Genomic DNA, 23,368 nt, shown 5'->3' on the forward strand with positions numbered 1-23,368 from the left:
TGTAGAACCACTTTATGATTTAACATACATATCTCTCTCTCCCTCTCTCTCTCTCTCTCACACACACACACACACAAAATATAAATGAAGAACTACCAATATGTGCCTTTTAAATCACAGCACTTCTTTCCTGCTGCCCTGCCCACATCCCTCAGCTACGACAACAGACATTAAGCAGCTCTGGATCTCAGGCAAGAGCTTATTAGCATAAACTCCACCACATTAGTACAAGGGCTGGGGTGGCTTTCTTCTGCACTGGGGGTGAGGTGTTGCATTTTGACACCCGCTTTGCAACAGAGCTGCCATTTTCTGGCTGCGTGATACCGCAAATAAATTCTCCTCTTGGCATGGCTCAGCTGTCAGGCACCTCTGTTCGGTAATGAATCCATGAATTACGTCTTGCCGCTCTGACATCCCCGGGTCTTGCACATCAAAATATTGTTCTTCAGTTGTAATTTATAACTTAATTTAAACGTCCCTTTCCTCGTGACCTTTCCCTACATCAGAAGAGCATCACATCTGGCAGCTCCGGCTTCAGCAAGGCACTCTTCTGCAATTACAGTCATTATGAGCCCTGCCTGAAAGCCATCGCAGGCGCCGGGGCCTCAGTTCCTGCTACAATATTAAATAATTGGAGTCCATTAAGAACACAGCTAAATTTCAGACTGACGTTCACAGGAGGGAGGGGGCAGGAGGAACCTGAACAGGAGCAAAAGCGTTGCCAGGCTAACATAAAACCTTTCCATTAAACAAGGCAGAACTGACCAAATATCCTTTAAGCAGGTGGCATTTCCAGGGATTACCCCAGTTGAACTGGAGTCACTGTAAAAGGGCCTAGTATACTTAAACCATTTTAAGAACTGCTGTTGAAAAGCAGTGTAAATATCTTTTAAATGAACGCATGGGTTGTGTTGTTGTTGTTTTTTAAAAAAACCTCTGCATCCAAGCAATCAAAATCCTGCGAAAAGTTTAATTCTGCAATCTGAATGAAATTGTGACCACAAATTATATTGAGGGCAATGAGACTATGGCTAAGAGTTGTAGCTTGCGGCAGGTACCATCAACTCACACAGCCCATGGGGCAACTATGCACCACCACCAGCTAATTTACGTAGCCTTGGATGGTGCAACCAAAGATATTTTCCTGTCGTATGCAACAGATTCCACATTTTAAACAGCACTAGGAGAACATTTATCTAAGATCAAGGAGCATCCTCTGTGGTGTGATGTGTTAAGCAGAGGCAACAGCATAATATTTTGCATGTAGGTTGCATCATGTACATCCCAAAACTTTTATGATTTGACTAGTTTACCAGTCAGGTGGAAGGTTATAAGCTGTAAGCATTATATATGAATGACTAGAAGATGGCTAAGGATTGTCCACAACAAGGATGTGAAACCATGGTTTGGAACTGATTGCAAGCGATGGCTTGGATTAACTATTACCAAGCATTACAACTGCAATGGACAAGCCACGCTGAAGGCCTCTTCAACTTCTCCACTTACAAGGTGACAAGACCTGCTGATATCTCCCTGACGACACTGTATGAGGTCAGAGCTTAGCAAAGCAAGCTAAATCACACTGCCGCTGTATGTTTGGGATCTTAACCTGCAAAGAAGCCATGGTTATGTAAGCATTGTGCCCATAGCCGGTTCACACTGGATTCCATCTGGGATCGAAGCCTGTCTTTCAAGAAGCCAGGCCTACCTTCTTTGCAAGTAAGAGGACAAAACTTGCTTGTCAAGCTGCAAGCCTCTCAAAGGGAGCGAAACAGATCACCCTCCACCGTTCTATGCAAGACTGACTGCACCGTTGGCCAACCAGCCCCTGATCTGAAGCATCAGGGCTTCCTTGAGCATGAAATGCTGACCACTGGCCAAAAGACAGGAAGGGAAATCATTACTATAACCTATGCTAACATACATCTAAATGGTTTCCCTATGCTTTCAATGTGGTTGTCTGTGAAGTTAATGTACAAGATCTAGTCGGAGGGCAAGTTAAGCAAACCAAAGCAGGAAGTAATTTGTCTGGGTGACATCTTGCTTGTAACTGAATATCCCTCAACAGGCATTAAGCTGCCTTGGGTGTCATTCAGGAAAACAGGCTGCCATGTAACATTGCGGTTTATGGAAACGTCCCACTACTCCTTGTTATTAATAAAGAGGAACAATCAGCGATATGAACATGAATCTCCTGCATACAAAGGGGAATGAAGTAAAAGTTATGTTCGTTAAAGAGCAGGTTTAAAAAAAAGGGAGGCAAAATGCAAAGGCGCTGGGCTGCAAGTAGTACTACCAGCACCAATATTACTACTATTATATATACCATTTAATTGCTATGGTGACTTCTAATCTTAAAATCAGTTCCATACACACAAAAGCATGTCACACACACGTTCCGTGATTCCACAATCAAGAGGAAGCCCCTTTGCATTTGTAGTGGCCATTAGCTCCAAGTCACTATAAATGCCACCAGGTAGACTAGCTCTCACTTGTCTCAGCAAGGAGGGAATTGAAGCTGCCCACTCATTCTCCCAGCAGCCTTGAGGCTTCTCGCTGGGAAAAACCAAGGAAGTCACTATCTTGGGATATTCTCCTTCTTTCTGATCGCCTCACAGGCAGGTGGAAGGGTAGGGTTCACCTTCCTAATTCCAGTGGACTGGAAAAAGCAAAGATCACCAGTGTCGAAGCAAGGATTCTTCAACATCAACTTCGTTGGACTGGTCATGTTGTGCAGATGCCTGATGATAGTCTTCCAAAGCAACTACAGTGGTACCTTGGGTTACAGACGCTTCAGGTTACAGACTCTGCTAACTCAGAAATAGTACCTTGGGTTAAGAACTTTGGTTCAGGATAAGAACAGAAATCGGGTGGCGACAGAGGCGTGGCGGCAGTGGGAGGCCCCATTAGCTAAAGTGGTACCTCAGGTTAAGAACGGACCTCCAGAACGAATTAAGTTCTTAACCTGAGGTACCACTGTACTCTATTCCAAACTTAAAAATGGAAAGCGTAATACTGGTGGTCAACAAAAGAGGTTTAAAGACTCTCTCAAGGCAAATCTAAAAAAATGTAGTATAAACACCGACAACTGGGAAACACTGGCCTGCGAGTGCTCCAATTGGAGAACAGCCTTTACCAAAGGTACCATGGACTTTGAAGACACTGGAACTCAGGACAAAAGGGAGAAATGAGATAAGAGGAAGGCACACTTGGCAAACCCTCACCGTGATCAATTTCCACCTGGAAACCTATGTTCCCACTGTGGAAAGACGTGTGGATCCAGAATTGGCTCCAGAGTCATTTACGGACTCATTGTTAAGACCGTGTTCATGGAAGACCATCTTACTTGGCTATGAGTGGTCACCAAAGAAGAAGTGTTCACCTTCCAAATCCTGAGAATCTCCATTTCCATTTTTAAAAAACCACACACAAAGGTTTCTATCCCTTAATTTATTTCTTATTACACTTACACCCCACCTTTCATCCACAGAGCTCAAAGTGGTGTACATGGTTCTCCCCTCCCTCAGTTTATCCTTACAACAACCCTGTGACGTAGGTTAGGGCGGCTGAGAGATGGTGACAGGCTTGATGCCACCCAGTGAGCTTCATGGATAAGTGGCTATCACCCTAGGCCCCAGATAACCCTAGTCCAGTATGCTTACATTTTTTAAAAAAATGAATTTTTTTTCTTTATAAATTTGTTGGGTGAATAGCCTGAGCCTGGGACAGGTATTTTTAACTCTGGGAGTGGTCAATTTTTAAAATATACATTTGCATTTATTTTTGATCTAGAAGAGGGAGCCAGTCTGGCATTTTCTCCCCTAAATATTCAGCCCACCAGTTGGTTCTCCTTTGGCTCCGTGGGGCAGAAACCAGTCAGGCTTGCTATTCACCATGCAGAGACCTTCCCTCGCCAGACTGGCAGATCTGGGACACCAGTTTGCCACCAGGCAGCAGGAAAGGATTTCTAAGTCAACGTTTTAAAAGATTTCTTGCTCAGGAGCTTCTGAGCACTCAAAAGAAATAGCGCAAGAGCATTAACGAGCTCTCTGCTTGGGGATAAACAAACACTTTGTGAGGTGCCCCCCCCCCCATGCCTGGGATCCTTTAAAAATAATAATTCAGTTTTGCCTATTATCACACCTCTCAGGCCACAGCTGGGAGCCTGCTACTTATGAACAATAGTGGTCCATCCATCCAAAATGCCAGAAGGCTAAAAATCCAACCTTGAAACCCTGGAAAGCCTCTGCCAGCCTGTGTAGACAATACTAAACTACATGGAACAAGGGTTTGAGCCAGTACAGGGCAGTTTCATATATTTGTAAGAGGTAAGACCACAAATGGTGGGTACCCAGGAAGGGGTCTTCTTTGAGACAGCGCCCAGGAAATGAAGCTTCTTAAGATGGGAGCCCTGACCAACCCCCAAGCTTATGGTATCTTTCTGCAAAGCGGAGACTACTAAACCTGATGCCAATGCTCAAACTCCACTGTCAGAAGCAGGATTCTTTAGAATACCAGTTGCTGGAAACTGCAGGAGGGGAGAGTTACCGTTGCACTAAGATCTGACTTCTGGGCTTCCAACAGGCATCTGACTGTCCACTCTGAGAACAGGATGGTGAGCGAGATGGGCCTTTGGTTTGATCCAGCACGCTTCTTCTATGTTCTTATGATGGGACCAAGCCCGACTGCTCTAAACATGGAAATTAAGAGCATAATGAAGAGCCCGCTGCATCAGACCAGTGGCCCGTCAAGTCCAGCATCCTGTTCTTCCAGTGACTGACCAGATGCCTCAATGGGGAAACCTGCAAGTGGGACCTGGTCACAAGAATACTGCAGTTTTCATCAACTGGTGTTCAGAAGCATTACTGCCTCCAACTGTTGAGGCAGAGCATAACTGTGATAGCCACCTCCTCTTTGATTTTCTTTCATCCTCTTTTAAAGCCATCTGAGTTGGTGGCCATTGGTGCTTCCCATGGGAGCATAGCTGTCAATGTCGACGTTTCCCTTTTTTTAAGGGAAATTCCCTTATTCCTCGCAAGAAAAGGGAAAAGTTGACAGCTATGCATGGGAGCAAGTTCCATGGTTCAACTATGTGTTGCATGATGAAAAGTACTTTCATTTATCGGTCCTGAGACAGATATTTTCATAGGGCCATTACACCGGCGCTTTTTAAAATCTTATTAGCCTGAGAATTTATTCAGGCATTTTAAAAAATCAAAACTGTTGTCATTGTGAATCCACTCCCCGCAACACGCAGCTCAATGAACGTACTGAAGTGTGGAATATGTTTATTATTTTATATAGGTCAAGAAGCCATAGGCCCAGCTACCACAGTTCCAGGAATAAACATGGGATGAAGCTCAGTCCCGCCCCCCCGGTGTGTTGCAGTGTTACAATACAGTGGTACCTCGGGTTATGAACTTAATTCGTTCCTGGGTTCCGTTCTTAACCCAAAACCGTTCTTAACATAAGGCTCACTTTTGCTAAGGGAGCCTCCGGCGTACCATTTCTGTTCTCATCCTGGGGCAAAGTTCGCAACCCAGAGCAACTACTTCCTGGTTAGTGGAGTTTGTAACCCAAAGCGTTTGTAACCCAAGGTATCAATGTACATATAAAAAAGGGAGAGTTAGGATGGCATCACCAGCACCTGCTCTTTGAGTAATCCATTCAAAATGCTTGTATTATGATTTGGAGTAAAGCTGTATTGACTTTAGAAGCACACACACTGGAGGGAGGGAGAGGGTGGGAAAGGACATCTGAAGCAACAATATGTATTAAAATTACGAAGTAGAATTACACAGACGCAGCTATAAAATGCGAGCTTTCAGCTTCTGAATTTTAATTAAGGAAGTGATGTACAAGGCTCCCATATATTAAGGAGAAAGGGGTGAGAAGGAAAGACTTTTTCAAGATTTAGATGGGCGGGAGGGGTGGGGTGGGAGAAATGAATCCACGTGCATTTGAGATTAACCCTCCGAGCACTGAGAGATAATGAGAGAGAGAGAGAGAGAGAGAGAGAGAGAGAGAGAGAGAGAGAGAGAAACCCTGCTCTTACCAAGATGTCTGCATGTTTTCTGGTGTTCTCGTTAATCTGTTCTTTTATGTCTGCTGATCTGTGAGCTATTAAAGACAGACTCAATGTCAATTCTGCCTTTGATGCTCTTTGAGGGGAATCTTAATGCTCTCTTTCTGCCTGTTCAGACTACTTTTTAAAAGATGTATGCAACACACACGAAAGCTGGTGAGGGAAATCAAGTAACTGGCTGCAATAGTCCTCACAGGCTCTCTCTTTTTTTAAGGACAGAGGATGAGACTTCAGTGAAGACACCTGCCCTTTGGAGACCACAGCTCAGCTGTAGAGCATGTGCTTTGCATCAGTGGGGGCTTTCGCCCACTGGGACTGGTGGGGCAGAAGGCAAGGGAGCCTAACAGCATGGGGTGCCAGAGGCAATGGCAGATGGAGCCAACTTATTCTAGCTTGATCACCACACTCCTCCTCCCTGTTGGGTTCTACAAGGGGCAACATGGAGACTAAGCAGGAGGAAGCTGGCAGGTTGTCCTACTACCTTGGACTGGTTGAAAGTAAGATGGTAGGCAGGTGGGGGACTGGCAGTGGGCAGAATGAGGTTGGTGGGGCAGTGCCCCACTTGCCCTGATGGATCAGCCTCCGCTGCATTGCAGGTTACCAGGTTCAATCCAGGAGGCACTTCCAGATTTAAAAGAGCAGGTGGCATGAGATGGGACCTATCTTTCTCAGTCACAAACTCTGGGGCAGCATTCAAAACTCCCATTGTTCTAGGCACATTTAGCGACAGGGAATTTCACTAATGCAAGCAGTGTCTGAACTCTGGGCGCAGGACTGAGCCTAAAATTTCAGATTAAAACTGCAGCTTGGAAGGAAAGGGGGACCTTTTTCTGCCTCCCTACTTCCAGCTACTCTCTGAAGACTGGAGAAGAGCCCCTCAGCTTTGTATTCTTGTTATTAAAAAGTTCAGCTTTGTATACAGCTTTGTACTCTTGTTATTAAAAACGTGTATCGAGACACATTTTTGTCTAGGATTGTCTGGGATTAAGGTGCCATTTAGCTCCTAGCTTTCATATCTCAGTTTCCAACACTGCTCTGGGTCCAATGCCTGTCAGGGCACTAGACAATACTGAGCTTGATGGACTCATAGTCTAACCTGGTATACAGTTGCTATAACCCCCAGTAAGAAACCCCCCAGTATAACCCCCCCCCGTAAGGAAGCCATGGGCAGACCTGAAGGGTGTGTTTCCTGCCCCAACCTACCCCCATCAGGCTCTAGGAGAGGAAGAGAGATGGTGCCCCATAGGTGGAACTCCTTGCCCCAAGAGACTACTTTATCCTCTGCCCGGAATGCCAAGTATGGGAGGGCTCAGAGTGCCTGAGCACCCACAACGCAGGGCCCCCAAGCAACTTCCAAGGTCTTGCGAGGCCTCAAACAGCATCTCTGAGGCCTCAAAGATGCTTCCCAAGACCTCGAGAGACCTCAGAAAGCATCTGCGAGGCCTCGGAGATAGTGTCCAAGGCCTTCCGAGACCTCCAAACCAGACTTCCGGTGCCTCTGGAAGCCAGGTTCTGAGGCTGGGGGGAATGCGTGATGTCATGCCGTCACATTACAACGTGACGTCATCACGTCACGCACGCTGGGCACCCATAACCTGGGGCCCAAGTTGGCTCACCTGTCCTTTTTCAACAAGCGTTTCTGCTTAATGTGTTGATTGATTGATTAATTAATGATGCTGAACTTTTATGTTCTTGTATAGTGGGCTCAGTGTTTATAGGTTTGCTTTTAAAATTTTAAGCTGCCTTTGAAGAAGGGGAAAGGAAATTATACATCTCCCAGCAGATGCAGCCATACTGAGTAGGATTTAACACCCCCCTCCGCTGCTCATCAGCTGGTAAGTGAGGGTAAAATCCTGCGGTTTTGCCTGTGTGCACCAGTCCATTGTTGGGACCTGATGCACAAAGCCAATGCGGAATCTGATTAGCAGGTGTGGGCCAATTTGACTCCTTGGTGTGCCAAGATCAGTGCACAGGCCAGAAATTCTCCACTCCCATTTCATACAATAAATAACTAAATAACAGAGTAAATGGGGTGGGGGATCCAGATTGGGACCTTGGCTGGGGGTGGGGTTTTTAATCCAGCATCCCTGTTGTTCTGCCCCCCCCAACACCACAGTACTGATTGAGGTCCCTCTTGCTCACTATTAACACTTAAAAGAAGAAGAAGCCATTCATACAATTGCTAATTGCAGAGTGTCGTGTCTTGTTTGGCCCCCAGTCAGCCACACACCTCATTCATTAACCTGCCTTCCACCTTGATGGGAAGCACGGAGCACAAAAGGGGGCTGATAATTACCAGAACAAACAATTTCTGTCCCACTTGATTTGCTGCGAAAAGCATTAAAATGAAACCAGGTTTTTTTGAGGGGGGGCGCCCATCAAAGCCTGAGCCACAGAAGGAATAAAATATAAAAAAGCTGGAAAAATTTACCCATGCTATTAAGCAAATAATCACTGGAAGGAGTTGTTCGACTAGATAATATAAACGCTGCACAGCGAAAACTTCCCCTGCTCTTCATTTCTATCGGGTGTAATTAACAATAAATCATACTGAGGGTTACAGCACCCTGTTATTACATAAATAAAACACTAGCAAAGAAGCTTGTCAGGACTGATTTATGTGAAGTGCTGCTCTGAAGTTTATTGCATTTCCATAATAAGAAATCATAGAGCATATCAATTTTTTACCATTAATCTTTCGGGCTGCATATTATCATTTCTGAAGGCGCAGGAGCACACCCCCTTGGTACAACATGAGCCGCTTGCCAGTGACTCAGAGGACTGATCCTCAACCCACAAAGAGGAAAGGAAGGAGGAAGGCAGGCCAAGCCAGCAAAGGGTTGCCTCGCTGCTGTTGGGCTTTGCCAAGCGCCACCCCAGACCTGCTCAGCTCCGAGCCCAGGAAAGCCAGGCAATGTAGGGGCAAGTAACACACATAATCCTCCTGAATCATGGCTAGTGTTAGTACTAATCGTAGCCCTGTGGCCTGGAGCATCTCCTAGCATCTTCTGTTCCTTACAACTATTCCATAAAGGAGAAAAGGAAGCAAGACTGCATATAAGCAGGTCTGCAGAATGCTGTGGCTAGACTGCTGATAGGGGCTGATGGTATGTGACACCTGTTAAAACATCTGCCCTGGCTGCCCATATCCTTCTGGGCCAAGGACCAACTGAAACCCTTATAGTCCAGCTCATTCACTGTTTGTTGCCCCCCCCCCCATGTCAGAGAGGCCTAACTGGCCTTCACCAGAAGTCCGGCATTTAGTACCACTGTCCCTTTGCCATGGGACACTCTTCCAAGTGGTGATTTGGCAGGCACCCTCACTTTTGACTTCCAGGCATCTCTTGAACAATCATTTATGCCGAAAAGCCCGTGGAGCAGTCTAAAATGCCACTTAAGTAACCAGGCATTTAAAATATTGCTTTCAACCATTCTATTTCTACGACACCTTTCTAAAGTTAAAGCCATGCTCAAAGAAGACACACAATGTATTAAAAAAATTACACTGCTACAAACATAGCAAAATTAGTCATAAACAGTAAACAAGACATCAAAAAGTACACAACTGAATTGAACATTTTTTGCATAAATCATAAAGATACAAAAAAGAATATTTGAAGTACTGGTTGTTGTTTTCATTACTATATATCTACACCCGCTTTTCATTTTTCATAATCCTTTTACAGATGAATTATCTTTTTTTTTTTTTAGTACATGCACACAATAATAATAAAAAGGAGTTCAGCCTCCAGTGGGAAAGGTAAACTTGATACTGCTGCAGAAATTTATCAAAAGCAAAATTCAGGCTGAATTCAGCTGCAAAAAAACAGCTCTAAAAATCCTGCCAGTGTTACCAAAACTTGCCATGCTGCTATTTTCTCTGTAAAACAAACAAACAAACAAACAAAGGTATTCCACAAATTTCCTGCTCTTATTTGGGCCTTGCAGGGGCCACCATCCAGATTACCACTCAGATCTCAATACCTGCTCAGCTCTAGTGATATTCAGTATCTACCATTGTGATCCACAGGCACTGCTGGGCCCCTACTGTGCTTCTCACAAATCTACAGCAGACAAATCCAGCAAGCAAGAAAGAAAGTGGTGCTCTATATTATTTATGTGGAAGAGAATTATGCACTGTGGCTACCTGTCATTGAAAATGTCAGCACAGAGGTAGCGTGTCTGGCTTGTGAACCACCAAACCTCCAAGTCAACTCTCTTATCTAAGTCACTAAAATGAGCTTCAGGGAAGATGCTCCTCTCTCCACATCAACACTGGAACAAGACACTTTGCTGCCTGGAGAAGAGTCCAAGCTGCACCCCTCCTTGCTGAACACTTCAGGTCTTGACGCATTCCCTGCTCTCCCAAGCTACAGTACCACCTCAATAAAGTTGCTTCACCTTGCCGTATGGCAGGGTACTTTTGCTGGCTCTTCTCAATCTCAGCTACCCCATCTGCAATATGGTGATTATTATTTATTATTTTTTTTGGAACGCCCTTCAGTTGAGTTATCAAGCTGGAGCCTTCTCTACAGTCTTTTGGGCACCTTCACAGCAGGTGATATAGGCAGCAGGGCTCATTTCATCAGCTCTGCTGGAGGCCCAGCTTCATCACTCACCTGCTGCCCCCTGAACTGTGCCACCTGGTCATTATAAAAACAGCGATTTAAGAATTGGTGGTCTGTGTTTGATATCTCCCCCCTTCCTTCCCTGTTGCTTTACCCTTGTGTGTCATGTTTTCCCCCTCAAGTTTGTATTCCTGTGGGTACAGACTGTTTTGTTTTAACTGATTGTATGTAAGCCACTCTGGGAGCCTTTTGGGCTGAAAGGCAAGGTTCTAATGCTCTAAATAAAAATAAATTCAATAAGCCTTCTAAAATCTTTACCTAGTCGGTAACGGTATTGGACTTGAAGTGTTTTTATGCATGTACTGTTGTTCTTTTAAAGTGTTTTTATATTTATAATTGTTTCTTTAAAACAAAACATGTTTAATTCTGCAGTTGTTCTGTTTCCAGGAAGGTAGCTATGTTATTGAACAGCATTGAGGATCTTAAAGACAAACAAATGTAATGAACTTTTATGGACTGGAGTTCACTTTATCCGATGAATTTAGTCTTATCCTGAGTCATCACTGAGTGGTGGTGTACACAAGTTGTATACAGGGTGTGGTGGTAGAATTGTCAACAGCGAAGTGAGTAGGAAAGGAAACGCATTAAGTGAATGCTATTAAAAGTGAGCTGGGGGAGGAGAGCCCTGTTCCACTAGTAGGAGCCCTTGCACTGGCTTTCACTAGTGCACCATGTTAGTTGCACAGGTGAGTCCACATATTTATGTATTTGGATTTTCCCTACCAAGAGATATGGCTACTAAATGGCCCACCAATGGAAGTAATAAAGATGATTCCTGCACAAGCAACATCCAGCTTCCAGACTGCAATGGGATTAGAAATGTAATTAGAAAAGGAGTGGGTAGCAGGGAGAGGTTAGGATATGAAAACCCAGTCTCTGTGGCACTGTAGCTGAGGCCATGGTAAAAAGTTGAATTCACAAAGCTCTTTGGTGATTAGCGGGTCTTCCTGCAGAAATCACAGCTTCTATGTGAGAAGTGATGGAGCAAGCTAAAAGCTGGAAAACTCACAGAAGCAGATGGCATCCCATCCCAAGTGAGAGCTAAGGAAATGTAAGTGCAAAATCACAGAGAAACTGAGGTCAATGTATTGTGTTGTGCCTAAAAAGGAACAACAACAACAAGTCCAATAAAAGCCCAAAACTGCAGGGGCACAGTGTGTTCAGTCAAAAGAAGTACCTTTAGCTTGTGGATTTGGGTTCAAATCCCACTTTTTCCCAATTCTGAAAAACCATCAAGTGGTCTGGTATTGGGGCTGGGGAAGACTCTACTTGAGGCTTTAAGAAAGCTGCTACTGCTCAAGGTTGACCTGCCTTCATCAGCCTAGAATCCTCCAGCTGTTTTGCACTACAATTCCCATCAGCTGCAGCTGGAGGGCACCAGATTGGGGTAGAGTAGACAATATGCTGCTGTATACAGCCAATCCCATGACCCACCATTCAAAGATGGAAAAGCAAACCAGAAAGATGATTCTCACGTTTTGGAAGGCAAGGGGGGTGGGCCTTAAGATGACCAAAGACCCATGGAGTAACCCAAAGTTGATGGGGGGGAGACAGCAAACTATTTCAAGATTAGTGCAAAGTTAATGGCACAACAGCAGGAGACTTACTGTGTTGAGTGCGTTGAGAGTAGTGTCATCGCGGGAGGCTGCGACACACCCGTCTTCTGTGGATCCTCCGTCGCACATCCCTGCAAAAGCTGCCATGCTCCTTGAAAGGACAGAAAAAGAACTGTCATTGTGTTTGCCTGAAAATGCAAGAAGAGTATTCAAAAAAGAAAAGAAAAGCTGTAACTCATTGGGAGAGCAACTGCCTTGGGATGGAGAAACTGCAACCCCCGTCATCTCCAGGTAGGGCTGTGAGAGACTCCCTGACGGCGAGTGTGGATAATTCTGAGCTAGATGGACCAACGGCCTGACTCAGAATAAGGCAGTTCCCTATGCTTCTAAAAGTCTGGTGACAACAGTGCTCAGTTTTTGCAGGAGTTGCAGCTGAGCAAATTAAAATTTATACTACACCACAAGATTGGGAGATTTATCCCGAGCGCAAGATGTGGAATCCTTTGTGCATGCAGGAATTTAGACCTCAATCTCTGAGCAGGATGCTGCCGCCTGAAGCAGCAACTCCCCACTGCAGGGACGAGGGAGATGTGTTTGCTTCACGTTACCGTGCTGCCCTCAGGTACATGAGCAGGTCGCAGTCATTGACCCCAGGCATCCACACAAGCTCCTCGTGCTGCGTCACTGTGTCACTGTCTCCGGAAGGGAACGGCTGCAGCTCTGGGAGTTTGGCCTTGAGGGGGGAAAATTCAAGAGGCAGAAGCAAGAGGATGTTTGTTAGCACACATGCAGACACTGGATTGTATTTCCGAGCTCCACCAAACATTTTATAAAGCAAGCAGAAATGGACATGTAAAATACTCGCCCCTAGTGTGAAAAACAGCCTCTAGGTGAGCAAATGAAGGTGGCTTTTGTGTGTGTGTGTGTATTTTTGGAATGTGGCATTGTGCTTGTTTCCCACCCTTTCCACCATGCCCATTTCACAGCTGAGGAAGAGGCAGGTCATTTGCTTGATTGCTATCTCCTATAGCAGAGGTGAAGCTGAATTACATAGCCTCCTTGGAGACCTTTGGTGCTTTGCCAAAAATATCCTCTTCCTCTGTCTTGACCCCTCCAATCCCATAGCCAGTGCTGGATTTACATATAAGCTAAACAAGCTATAGCTTAAGGCCCCACTCTCTTGGGGGGCCCCCCCAAAAATGTAAAGAAAAAACTGGATGTACATTTCCAAAATATAAGATAAAAAACAAATAAAATAAAACCTACATACAGCAACAGTGTTTTGTGTTGTGTAGGCTCCTATTTGTTATGTGCAAATGGCTTTAGATACCTACTAGGTCAATAATATATATAATATATATATATAGCATATATTCAACACAAAAAACAGCGACAATTTGTTGTTGACAAAGGACAGCTGGACATATAAAGGGCCCCATTACCTTCAGTAGCTTAGGGCCTCATCAAACCTAAATCTAGCCCTGCTCATATCCCTACATTCACTGCATCTTGGACCTGGAGATATCGGGACCCCCCCCCAAACTGACCCCACAGGCATTTCCAGAGTGTGAGAATGTGCTGTGGCATGAAGGCACACTGTGCGCTTGCTGCAGGATTCAATTAGCAGCCTTGATCATTGACAGCAACGGTTGCAAGACAGTAAAAAGCTTTTCAAGCCTGTAATTACCTCTCATGGTTACAATGCAAAGCACATCTGAAAGGCTGTATTTTATATAGATATAGATACATATAGATACATCTAACCAGTAATTACATGCCACAGGTTCGGAAGACATTCTAGCATTCCACTTGTATTTTCCTCTGGTCTTTTTCTCCAGAGGGAAGAAAATGATGCATCAAACTCCACCACTGGTATGTTATAAAGTGGCTGTAACTTGCATCAGGAGGGATTGGAAGCAAATGGGCATGCTCGGACGCTTTAATGTATGCCTGCAAAGGCCAAAAATGGACCTGAACATAGACATATTTATCTACCTTCCTGAAATAGTGCCAGCAGAACAAGAAGCTGTGAAAGCAACCCAAGAATACCAGTAAAAGGAGGAGGTGAAGAACAGAAAACCAGTCCTCCTTCATCTGTAGCGATCAATGTGGAAAAGCAACACTATCACAATGCAAGTATCCCTTTAGAGCAGTCTTCCAAGTCAGTCTACCAAAAGTTGTTCGTCTCCCCTGCCTCAGCACACAAATACACACAAAATACTAGACTACTTTTCTATAAAAATTATCGTAGCCTGAAAGCAGGAAGCTAATGTTTGAAAAACTTTCCTGCCTAGTCACCTGGAGTCGATAATTAACTTGCCATAGGTGAGTGAATTATTTCCAAGCCAGCTTTATAATGCAACAGGTTGGGATAGTCCAAAAATGGAACCAACTCTGTTTAAATCTAGGGGTTGGGTTCAAGTTCCTCGTCACACAAATATAAAAGTAGCCCACCTGGATCAGGCCAAAGGTCCGTCTAATCCAGCATTTGTTTACAACAGTGGCCAGCCAGATGCCTATGAGGACCACAAGCAAGGAATGAAGGCAGCAGCCCTCCTGCACCCTTTTCTTTGCTTCCCCCTAGCAACTAGGATTAAAAGATATACTGCTTCTGAATATGGAGTCTCCATGTAACTATCATGGCTAATGGATGTTGATAGACCCCATCCTACGTGAATGTGTCTGATATGCCACTTCCCAAGATGAAATCATCCTGTAAATTATATGAGGTATGTATATTCAGAAATAAGGCAATTTCTGCTAGACTGCTGGGTTTGTTTGGTTGTTATATACAGGGTGGAACCCAATGTTGGGCTAAGTGAATTTTCTGTCAGCACAAGAATTCCTGCTTCTGCAACAGAACATTCTTCCCTGTTTCCTTCCTCCCTTCTGTATTATCCTAAATCTGTTCCAGTTTTCCCAGTTCTTTGGAGCAGATTTGGGGAGTGGGAGGGAGTCCCATTGTGCAAGGAGAAATCCTTGCATCGATGGGATAGGTTAGTTGAATACCACCCAAAGAGCCCCAATATATCAGTTTTGCCCTATTTATTACATTTATACCCAACCTTTCCTCTAAGGGAGGAATGCAGGTGGCGCTGTGGGTTAAACCACAGAGCCTAGGTCTTGCTGATCAAAGGTTGGCGGTTCGAATCCTCGTTGCTTGGTCCTTGCTCCTGCCAACCGAGCAGTTCGAAAGCATGTCAAAGTGCAAGTAGATAAATAGGTACCGCTCTGGTGGGAAGGTAAACAGCGTTTCCGTGTGCTGCTCTGGTTTGCCAGAAGCGACTTAGTCATGCTGGCCACATGACCCGGAAGCTGTACACCGGCTCCCTCGGCCAATAAAGCGAGATGAGCGCCAAAACCCCAGAGTTGGTCACGACTGGACCTAATGGTCAGGGGTCCTTTTACCTTTACCATTCCTCCAAGGAGCTCAAGAAGGTGTAAACGGTTCCCACACTTTTCCATTTTATCCTCATAACAACCCTGTCAGGTAGGTTTGGCCAAGAGACAGTGACTGGCCCAAGGCTACCCAGTGAGCTTTTTGGCTGAGCAGGGACTAGAACTCTGGTCTCCCAGATCTTAGTCCAACACTCTAACCACTACATCACACCGGGTCTCTTTTTATATACAATTATCCTGGAATTTGGGAGGGACCACAGTTGAGTCATGGGGTGACTGCATGCATAAGGTACCTTGTTCAATCTCTAGTTATAAAGGGTCAGGTGACAGGCATGATAGGCAATACCTCTCCTTGCCCAAGAAAGTCACCAACCGTCACAGTAAGCTATCCCTGAGCTAGAAGGCTGAATTGTCTGAAATGTTTGTAAGGCAGCTTCCTAACATCTGGCTAACAGGTGGCTAAAGGTAGTTAAACCTGTATTATCTTTTTGCATGGACACACCTGCACATCCGTAGCTGGAGAGCTCTGGCAGTCCCCAGTACACTTCATCACACTTTACTGCCCATGAGCAAAATGGAAGAGATTACAATTTTAAACAACCTTATTTGGGCGGGAAAATTCCTACAAATATCAGCAACACCTCAGGGATATACTTGATCATTCTGCAGCATTGTCTGTGGCATTATGAGCATTTAAAACTCTCCCACACACATAAAACACGGGGGGGGGGCACCAAAGTGGTCTCTCCAATCCTGCCCTTAATGGGACTGAAAAGCAAAATGTGAGAAAGACAAGATTCCAACCTGAGAGGTGTCCAAAGTAGTAGAGCATCATATACAGATGTGAAAAGGGTACCTTGGCACGCACCCTCGAGGCCCTCATTCAAAATGCTATTTAATAAAAATTAAGCTGTTTTACACTGAGAGAAGGGATTATTCTGCTCGGCAAGGAAGCTTTCAAATAAGGCACTCAAGGGAGCGAGTCCCAGAAGGCTTACTGTGCAGAGCACGCAACAACCTAAGCCCTGTAGGGCTGCTTTTTTGAAGAAAGGAAAAGGAAACAAAAAGGCTGCTTGCCTCCAGGGGATGGATTTGAAGAGACTAGTGGTAAAAGAGGGGAAACGGTGACATGATAAATACCACTTGGCACTTATATAATGTGTTTGGGTGTTCATACAACAACCTTGCAGGGTGGGTCAGTAGTATTATCACCACATGGCAACAGAGGGGACGTCTGAACCTTTGTGGTTTGCTTAAGGACAACTAGATGCTATCCACACCACACATTTAAAGCACATGGCTTTCCACAAAGAATCCTGGGAACTGTATTTTTTTTTAAGGGTGCTGGAAATAATACCTCTCTGAGAGCTACTGTTCCTATGGTTCACTGGGTGGGGTGGAATGATGAGCAGATGTGAGCCTAGTGAATTCATAGCAGAGGTGACATTTGAGCCAGGGGCCTCTGGGTCCAGAATGCATTCTCTTAGACACCACGCCACACACGGTCCTGTCAGTGACTGAGCGGCTGCTTTCAACACAAGTGAGGGAAGACCCTTCCCCTCCCAAGACCACTCTGTGCTTTCTAGTGGGCTCAAGGCACAGGCAGCTAGGATGAGTATAGCTCTTACAGTGTTCACTGCCTTGATAGTGTGTTTGTCTGTGCGGATGATATAGAAATATTTTCAAATAAATAAATGTTTGTGGGCCAGTGGTCACTGTTGGTCTGTATGGGCAGAAGGGTTGTAGACCCTTAACTGATGCAGTGTTACAGAACGCATGGGCAGCCCTGGATCAAGATGCACTTCAAACACAAAGATCTGTGAGCATCCTGACGTGGCGTCAACCTCCCTCTTCGACTGCAGCATGCTTAGGGGGACGTGGATGACACCTTGAGATTTGCAGATCGGAGATGGCCAGAAAGAGACAGTTCAGTCACTTGATGTTCCCATTATGTAAGGAAGTCTTACCTGATGACTAGGCCCAACCCGGATTTCACCCTGTGTGCTGTTCAACCGCCTGCAATGGAAAGATACAGAACCACCAGTGAGTAAGGGGAACCAAGTGGTGCAACGCACAACCTCCCTGTACTGGGTGAGCATGTACAGCCACCGCTTTGAGAGCACAACTGGGAATAAAACCACAGAATGTCTGGTTAGTCTTTAATGCCATTTCAAAATGGTGCAGGGAAAAATCCCTCCAGCCTCCAGCAAGACTCCAGAGCAGTCTTTGCTATTTTGGACTATAAAGCCCATCATCCAGACCAGAATGGGTGGGGTGGGGTGGGGAGAAGAGTTTTAAGTTCAGCACATCTGGAGGGCAGCAGGTTCGTGAAGTCAGCTCTGGAGGCTATTTTCCCCATCTGCTAAGAATGGAATTTTAAGATGGAAACTTGGTGCACCCCAAAACCAAAAACAATGTTAAAACCAAGTCATTTGATCAGCAACAGCATGTGAAGCAGCCCTTTGCAAAATGTGAGGAATGACACACGGTGACATGGTGCCTCAGCTGCTCCCTGTTCAGCCTTCGCCTAATGGGAAAAGCCTTTTAAAAAGAAACCGAGGCTGTGTCTGCCTACAGCTTGCATGAATCAAGAACCTTCCCCAGCACCACACACACACACACACACACACACACACACACACACACACACACCCTGGTTTCATTGTTCATTTCAGAAAGACACCCTAGGGTGAAGGCAGAGAACGTGCGTGCCCAATCTGAAATGTCAGTGCCCAAAAAGCACGGGGGCGGAAATTGTGGTGGCAAAAGGGATCTGATTCAGCCCCCACCTTTGTTTGTTTAATGTTTCATCCAAAGGATGTCTCCAGCAAGAGGCTGCCATCTAGCTGCACGCAGAGAATGCCACTCTATTTTAACTCCAATTCTGGCCTCCAGCAGCAGTTCTTAGCCCATTGGGCCCTTCTGGCTCCTTTGCTCAGCATGGGACTCACCACTAACATCTAATAGGCACACCTAGGAAAGCCTTGGGCTGCAGATTCCTTCGACACATTAACTTGCAAGACTAGCTATTTTAGGGTTTTGCTCTCAGCTTTGGCACTGTGAGGCCTGCTGCTTCTTTCTTTTCTTTTCTTTTTTAACTGTGGCCCTGAAATAAAATTCCTGAGGGTTGGACCTTTGCTAACTAAGCTTAGTGCTAAGCTGTTATTTTGGGGGAAATGCCAAGAGCGTGGGTACCAGCTACAGACATTTACACTCTTATGGTTGGGAGGCAGCATCTTTGGCAGTAAGTGTTTTCCTTTACATTTTCTTTTCCAAAGCAAGTACAATAACATTTCTTTTTTAATTAAATGAAAGCTAAGGTTTTATTTGGGACGCGGTTGGCGCTGTGGGTTAAACCAAAGAGCCTAGGACTTGCCGATCAGAAGATCGGTGGTTCGAATCCCCGTGACGGGGTGAGCTCCCGTTGCTCAGTCCCTGCTCCTGCCAACCTAGCAGTTTGAAAGCACGTCAAAGTGCAAGTAGATAAATAGGTACCGCTCTGGCGGGAAGGTAAACGGCGTTTCCGTGCGCTGCTCCGGTTCGCCATGACCCGGAAGCTGTACGCCGGCTCCCTTGGCCAATAAAGCAAGATGAGCGCCGCAACCCCAGAGTCAGCCACAACTGGACCTAATGGTCAGCAGTCCCCTTTACCTTTTAAGGATTTATTTACTTAGGGTGAATTTATCCCACACTTTTCCTCCAAAGCTCAGAATAGCATGCAACAACCCAGTAAGTCAACAGAAAACCATGGAACGGACTCAAGCCATACATAGTGAGCTTCGTGGCTGAGTACTGATTTGAACACAGGTCTCCCTGCCACCCATCTGACACATCATCCATAACACCAGCTCTGGGTCAAAGGAGGTTTTAAAGAAAGCATTTTCCACACCTCAGGGCTTACATGGATTGCTACTTATGCCAAGAAAGTTTGCTTCCTCCAGAAGACTCGAGGCCCAACATGAAAGGTCAGCAACTTCCAGGTTTATTACAGCTACTTCTAGGTAGGTTGGGATGGCAAACTATTTCTCAGGGGCCCACAAGTAATTGTTACTGATCTCTGAGCAGCCTGCTTCCATCTGCTTGTTTTAAGAATCCTGTAACATTAAAAATCTGCTGCCCAAGTTTGCTTGTTTTCCTCTACTCTCCCCCAAATCCTTTTTTCCTTTTGTATCATGTCTTTTTACACTGCAAAGCCTGAGAGCAGGAATTACGTTGCTTTCAGCTGAGACGTCAGTCGCTCTGAGGACCTCTCCAGCTGAGGAAGATAATCGCTTTCAATCAATGCTTTGGTGATCGATCAGCCATGAACCAACATTCCCTAAAACAGGTCCCTGGAATCAGCAGTGGGGAAACTTATAGTCAAGAGCAGAGGTAGGCAACCTAAGGCTTGTGGGCCGGATGCAGCCCAATTGCCTTCTCAATCCAGCCCACAGATGGTCCGGAATCAGCGTGTTTTTACATGAGTAGAATGTGTCCTTTTATTTAAAATGCATCTCTGGGTTATTTGTGGGGCATAGGAATTCATTCATTTCCCCCCCCCCCAAAAAATATAGTCTGGCCCACCACATGGTCTGAGGGATGGTGGACCTGCCCACAGCTGAAAAAGGTTGCAGACCCCTGGCCAAGAGCAGGTTACCTGAGAATCTAGCTTTGTCCCTTATATACCTGGTAGGGCTCTGTGGTCAAGCTTCTCCTGTGAGTTCCAAAGGTCTCAAAAGCCTGCTCTGCAGTAACTCAGAGTAGGGCTTTTAGTGTGGCTGCCCTGTTCTGTGGAACAGCATCTCCGTTGAGATATTTTCCAGAACAACTGGAGGCATTTTTGTTCTAGGAGGCTTCCCCAGCTGAATGAACAGGTCTCTGCCATGGGTGTCTCCTTTAATTTATTTTTAATTAATTTGCTATTATGTTCTCTCCTGTTTTTAACTTTTTAAAGCTTTTTATTATTATTTTGCATACATTGCCTTAATACATATATGTGGAAGGTGTTGTAATAATAATTAACTATAATAGGAGGAGATGACATTCAAGCAGGTGAATAAAATTTAGCAACCTACAAAAGAAAAGAAAGATTCTCTAGATTGCTGTGGGCTGCCAGTGGAGAAGCAGAGTGCTTGGGTTTGATGCTGGGAAAGATGGAGTGCTCTGTCCTACCTGCAACATCACCTTTATTCGCCTACATTCAATTCCCGGTGGCCAGGGGCCACCAGGCTAGTGGTTAAATACCAGTCTGAAGAAACCCTAGACAACCATACATACATGCACTTTGAAGGTCAACCTGAATTTATCTGACCTAATTTCCCCCTAATTTTCCCCTTAAGGACGTGTATGCATGTTACAACATACCTAGATGCTCACTGCATACATAGAATCTATTTCAAACTGGTAACATCCTGCAGCTGGAATATGCCACTGTATTGTCTTCTCCCTCTATGGAGTTCACAGCGAGACAAGGAAAGATGAAGCGCACTTTTATTATGTAAAGGGAGGGGAAATGCATGAATAGGAATCAATGCTCGCCGAGTTGCAAAATACAGGCGGCTCTGTGTAATCTTTTCTGCAATCCCAGCTCTTTCTATTCCCACAGTTGGGTTTATAGTGAGAAAAACAAGCCGCTAAACCCATCCCTTTATTCCAACACCTTTCTGTACAATGGCTCCCTGCCCAGAAAGAGGTATAGCAAAAAAGACGCTGTGTGGTCTTCATAAGAACACTCTGAACAGAACGAGGCAGGCAGGCAGGCAGCCGGGGCTGCGTTCTGGCCCCCGGGCTCAGCAGATTCAGACAGAAGCTCTGCTGCTGCTCAACTTTTTTCAAAAGATGTATCCAAACCCCTACCACAGGGTCGATATTGACACACACGCACCCCAGGTCGATGGGACTGCACGTGGGGTGAAAAAAGACCTAGGGGTTGAAAGGGGGTTTTTAAAAAAAAGATTCTGAGGTGGAAAAGACGTTTACAAGGTATGCCGCAATTTTTTTTTAGAATTACAAAACAATAAGCCTCAGAAATAAAAAGTGTGGGCATGTACAGGGTGCACCTCCCTTGCCAATGAGGAGCCTTTGTAGTTAATAAGATGATTTCATGATACAAGAGTATCCTCTCCCGCACTTTTTATGTTTTACAATTCCTAGCAACGGCAACTGATTGGTGATGATTAAAAGCTGACATATATTTTGATATTCCTTGACTTGATTTCATTTATACACCTAAGAATTTGGGCTGGGGCCTTGACAACTTATGAGGGGGGTATCAATGAACTCAGAAGTTTGAGAAACCCTGCCCTGGTATAAGAGGCTATATCCCAGCACAGAGATGGCTCCTGCACATTTCTGGAGCGAACCCTCCACATACACAAGGAGACTCTACAGCGAGACGGGCCAACTTCTCATACCAAGTGGGCTGCACATTGCCTTGTTGCATGTGTGCAAGGGGTGGGGCAGGGTGGGGGCGTCAAAAGTTGCTGCATGCGGTCCTGGGGCAGAGTGTTGGACCACCCTGTCCTAAAGGGTATTTCTGTGTGTTGAGCAGCCCAGCCTTGTGGCTCCCCAAGAGGGAAGGTTATAAATGACAGACAGGGGCTTTTCAGTGGGGATGAGGAGAAACTGTGGTGGGGATGGGGGGAGACATGATGGAGAGAGGTGGGAAACCTATGGCCCTAAACAGATATTGCAGGACTACAACTCCCATCATCCCTGACCATTGGGCATGCTGCCCAGGGCTAATGGGAGCAGGAATCCAACAAACACCTGGGGGGGGGGCATGCACCCAGGCATCCCTGGGGTAAAGACTCAAGATCCAGGACAGGCTTAAAAGACTGCACTTCCTCTCGGAGTGCATAGCTAATTGATGGCATTCTATGCTGCGAGATTTAGCAACGGGCTGCCGGCTTGGCCAGCTTTAATTCGGAAGACAAATTCACCGAAGTCAAGTCAAGCAGTGCTTCCTAGTCGTCCTGGTTCTGCGTGCTACTGAATGCAAATTGTGGGAAGCAACTGTGCAAGAGAGCTCTTGCCTTCATAGCCTGGGCTGAGGGTTCTGGGTAGACCACTGTGAGGAGCAGGTGACTAGACCCAGATGGACCTTTGGTCTGATGCAGCCCATGCATGCTCAGATGCACAAATTCCATCACCACAGAGCCATCATTCTATGTGAATCTGTTGCCTTCAGGATCTTTTCCTGGACTCCAACTCCCACCAGCTTGTGCTGGGCTAGGGGGTGATGGGAGTTGCAGTCCAAAACCTCTGGAGGACACCAGGGTTGGCAAAGGCTGGAACACTTCGGTGGATCAGCATCTCCACCTGCTTTTCCCAAGGTTTTCAAAGACTGCATCATCCCCTGCTTGGCTACTGTGGAGTGGTCCTCGTTCCATAGACTGCTTCTCTGGACAAGTGCAGACTGTCACTTTGCAGAGGTTTTTTATTTTACTATCTCTAGGCACACGCATACAAGCATCGAGAAGGAGCAGGAAGAGGCATTTTTAAAAAAACCAAAAAACACATCTCAACCTACAAATCTCCAACACTGCTGCCTCCAGATATTGCCTGGATCACTTTGGATTTTGCCCTCCTTTACTCTGCACATCCCTCCCTCCTAGCTCTGTTTAAATATGAGAAAAGGAAGAAAGCAGTTAAGAAGCATAGGGTTTTTTTGTGGAGGGAAGCTTCTGGGGTACTCGAAACTTTGAAAGAAGTATGCATTT

At 45.5% G+C, this 23,368-nt stretch overlaps 1 protein-coding gene across 13 annotated transcripts in view; it reads right to left on the reverse strand.

Annotated features, from left to right (window-relative positions):
- RERE (arginine-glutamic acid dipeptide repeats) overlaps positions 1 to 23,368 on the reverse strand; it is a 345,593-nt gene that overhangs the window by 113,125 nt on the left and 209,100 nt on the right. For all 13 annotated transcript variants that reach the window (XM_053400835.1, XM_053400844.1, XM_053400843.1 and 10 more), the window contains 3 exons: positions 17,636 to 17,684; positions 12,878 to 13,002; positions 12,321 to 12,420 (listed from right to left, as the gene is read on the reverse strand). In XM_053400835.1, the coding sequence (XP_053256810.1) occupies positions 12,321 to 12,420; positions 12,878 to 13,002; positions 17,636 to 17,684 (274 nt within the window). The remainder of the gene's footprint in view (positions 1 to 12,320; positions 12,421 to 12,877; positions 13,003 to 17,635; positions 17,685 to 23,368) is intronic.

Source organism: Podarcis raffonei, chromosome 8 (assembly GCF_027172205.1).
Source record: "Podarcis raffonei isolate rPodRaf1 chromosome 8, rPodRaf1.pri, whole genome shotgun sequence".
In the NCBI taxonomy this organism is placed as follows: Eukaryota; Metazoa; Chordata; class Lepidosauria; order Squamata; family Lacertidae; genus Podarcis; species Podarcis raffonei.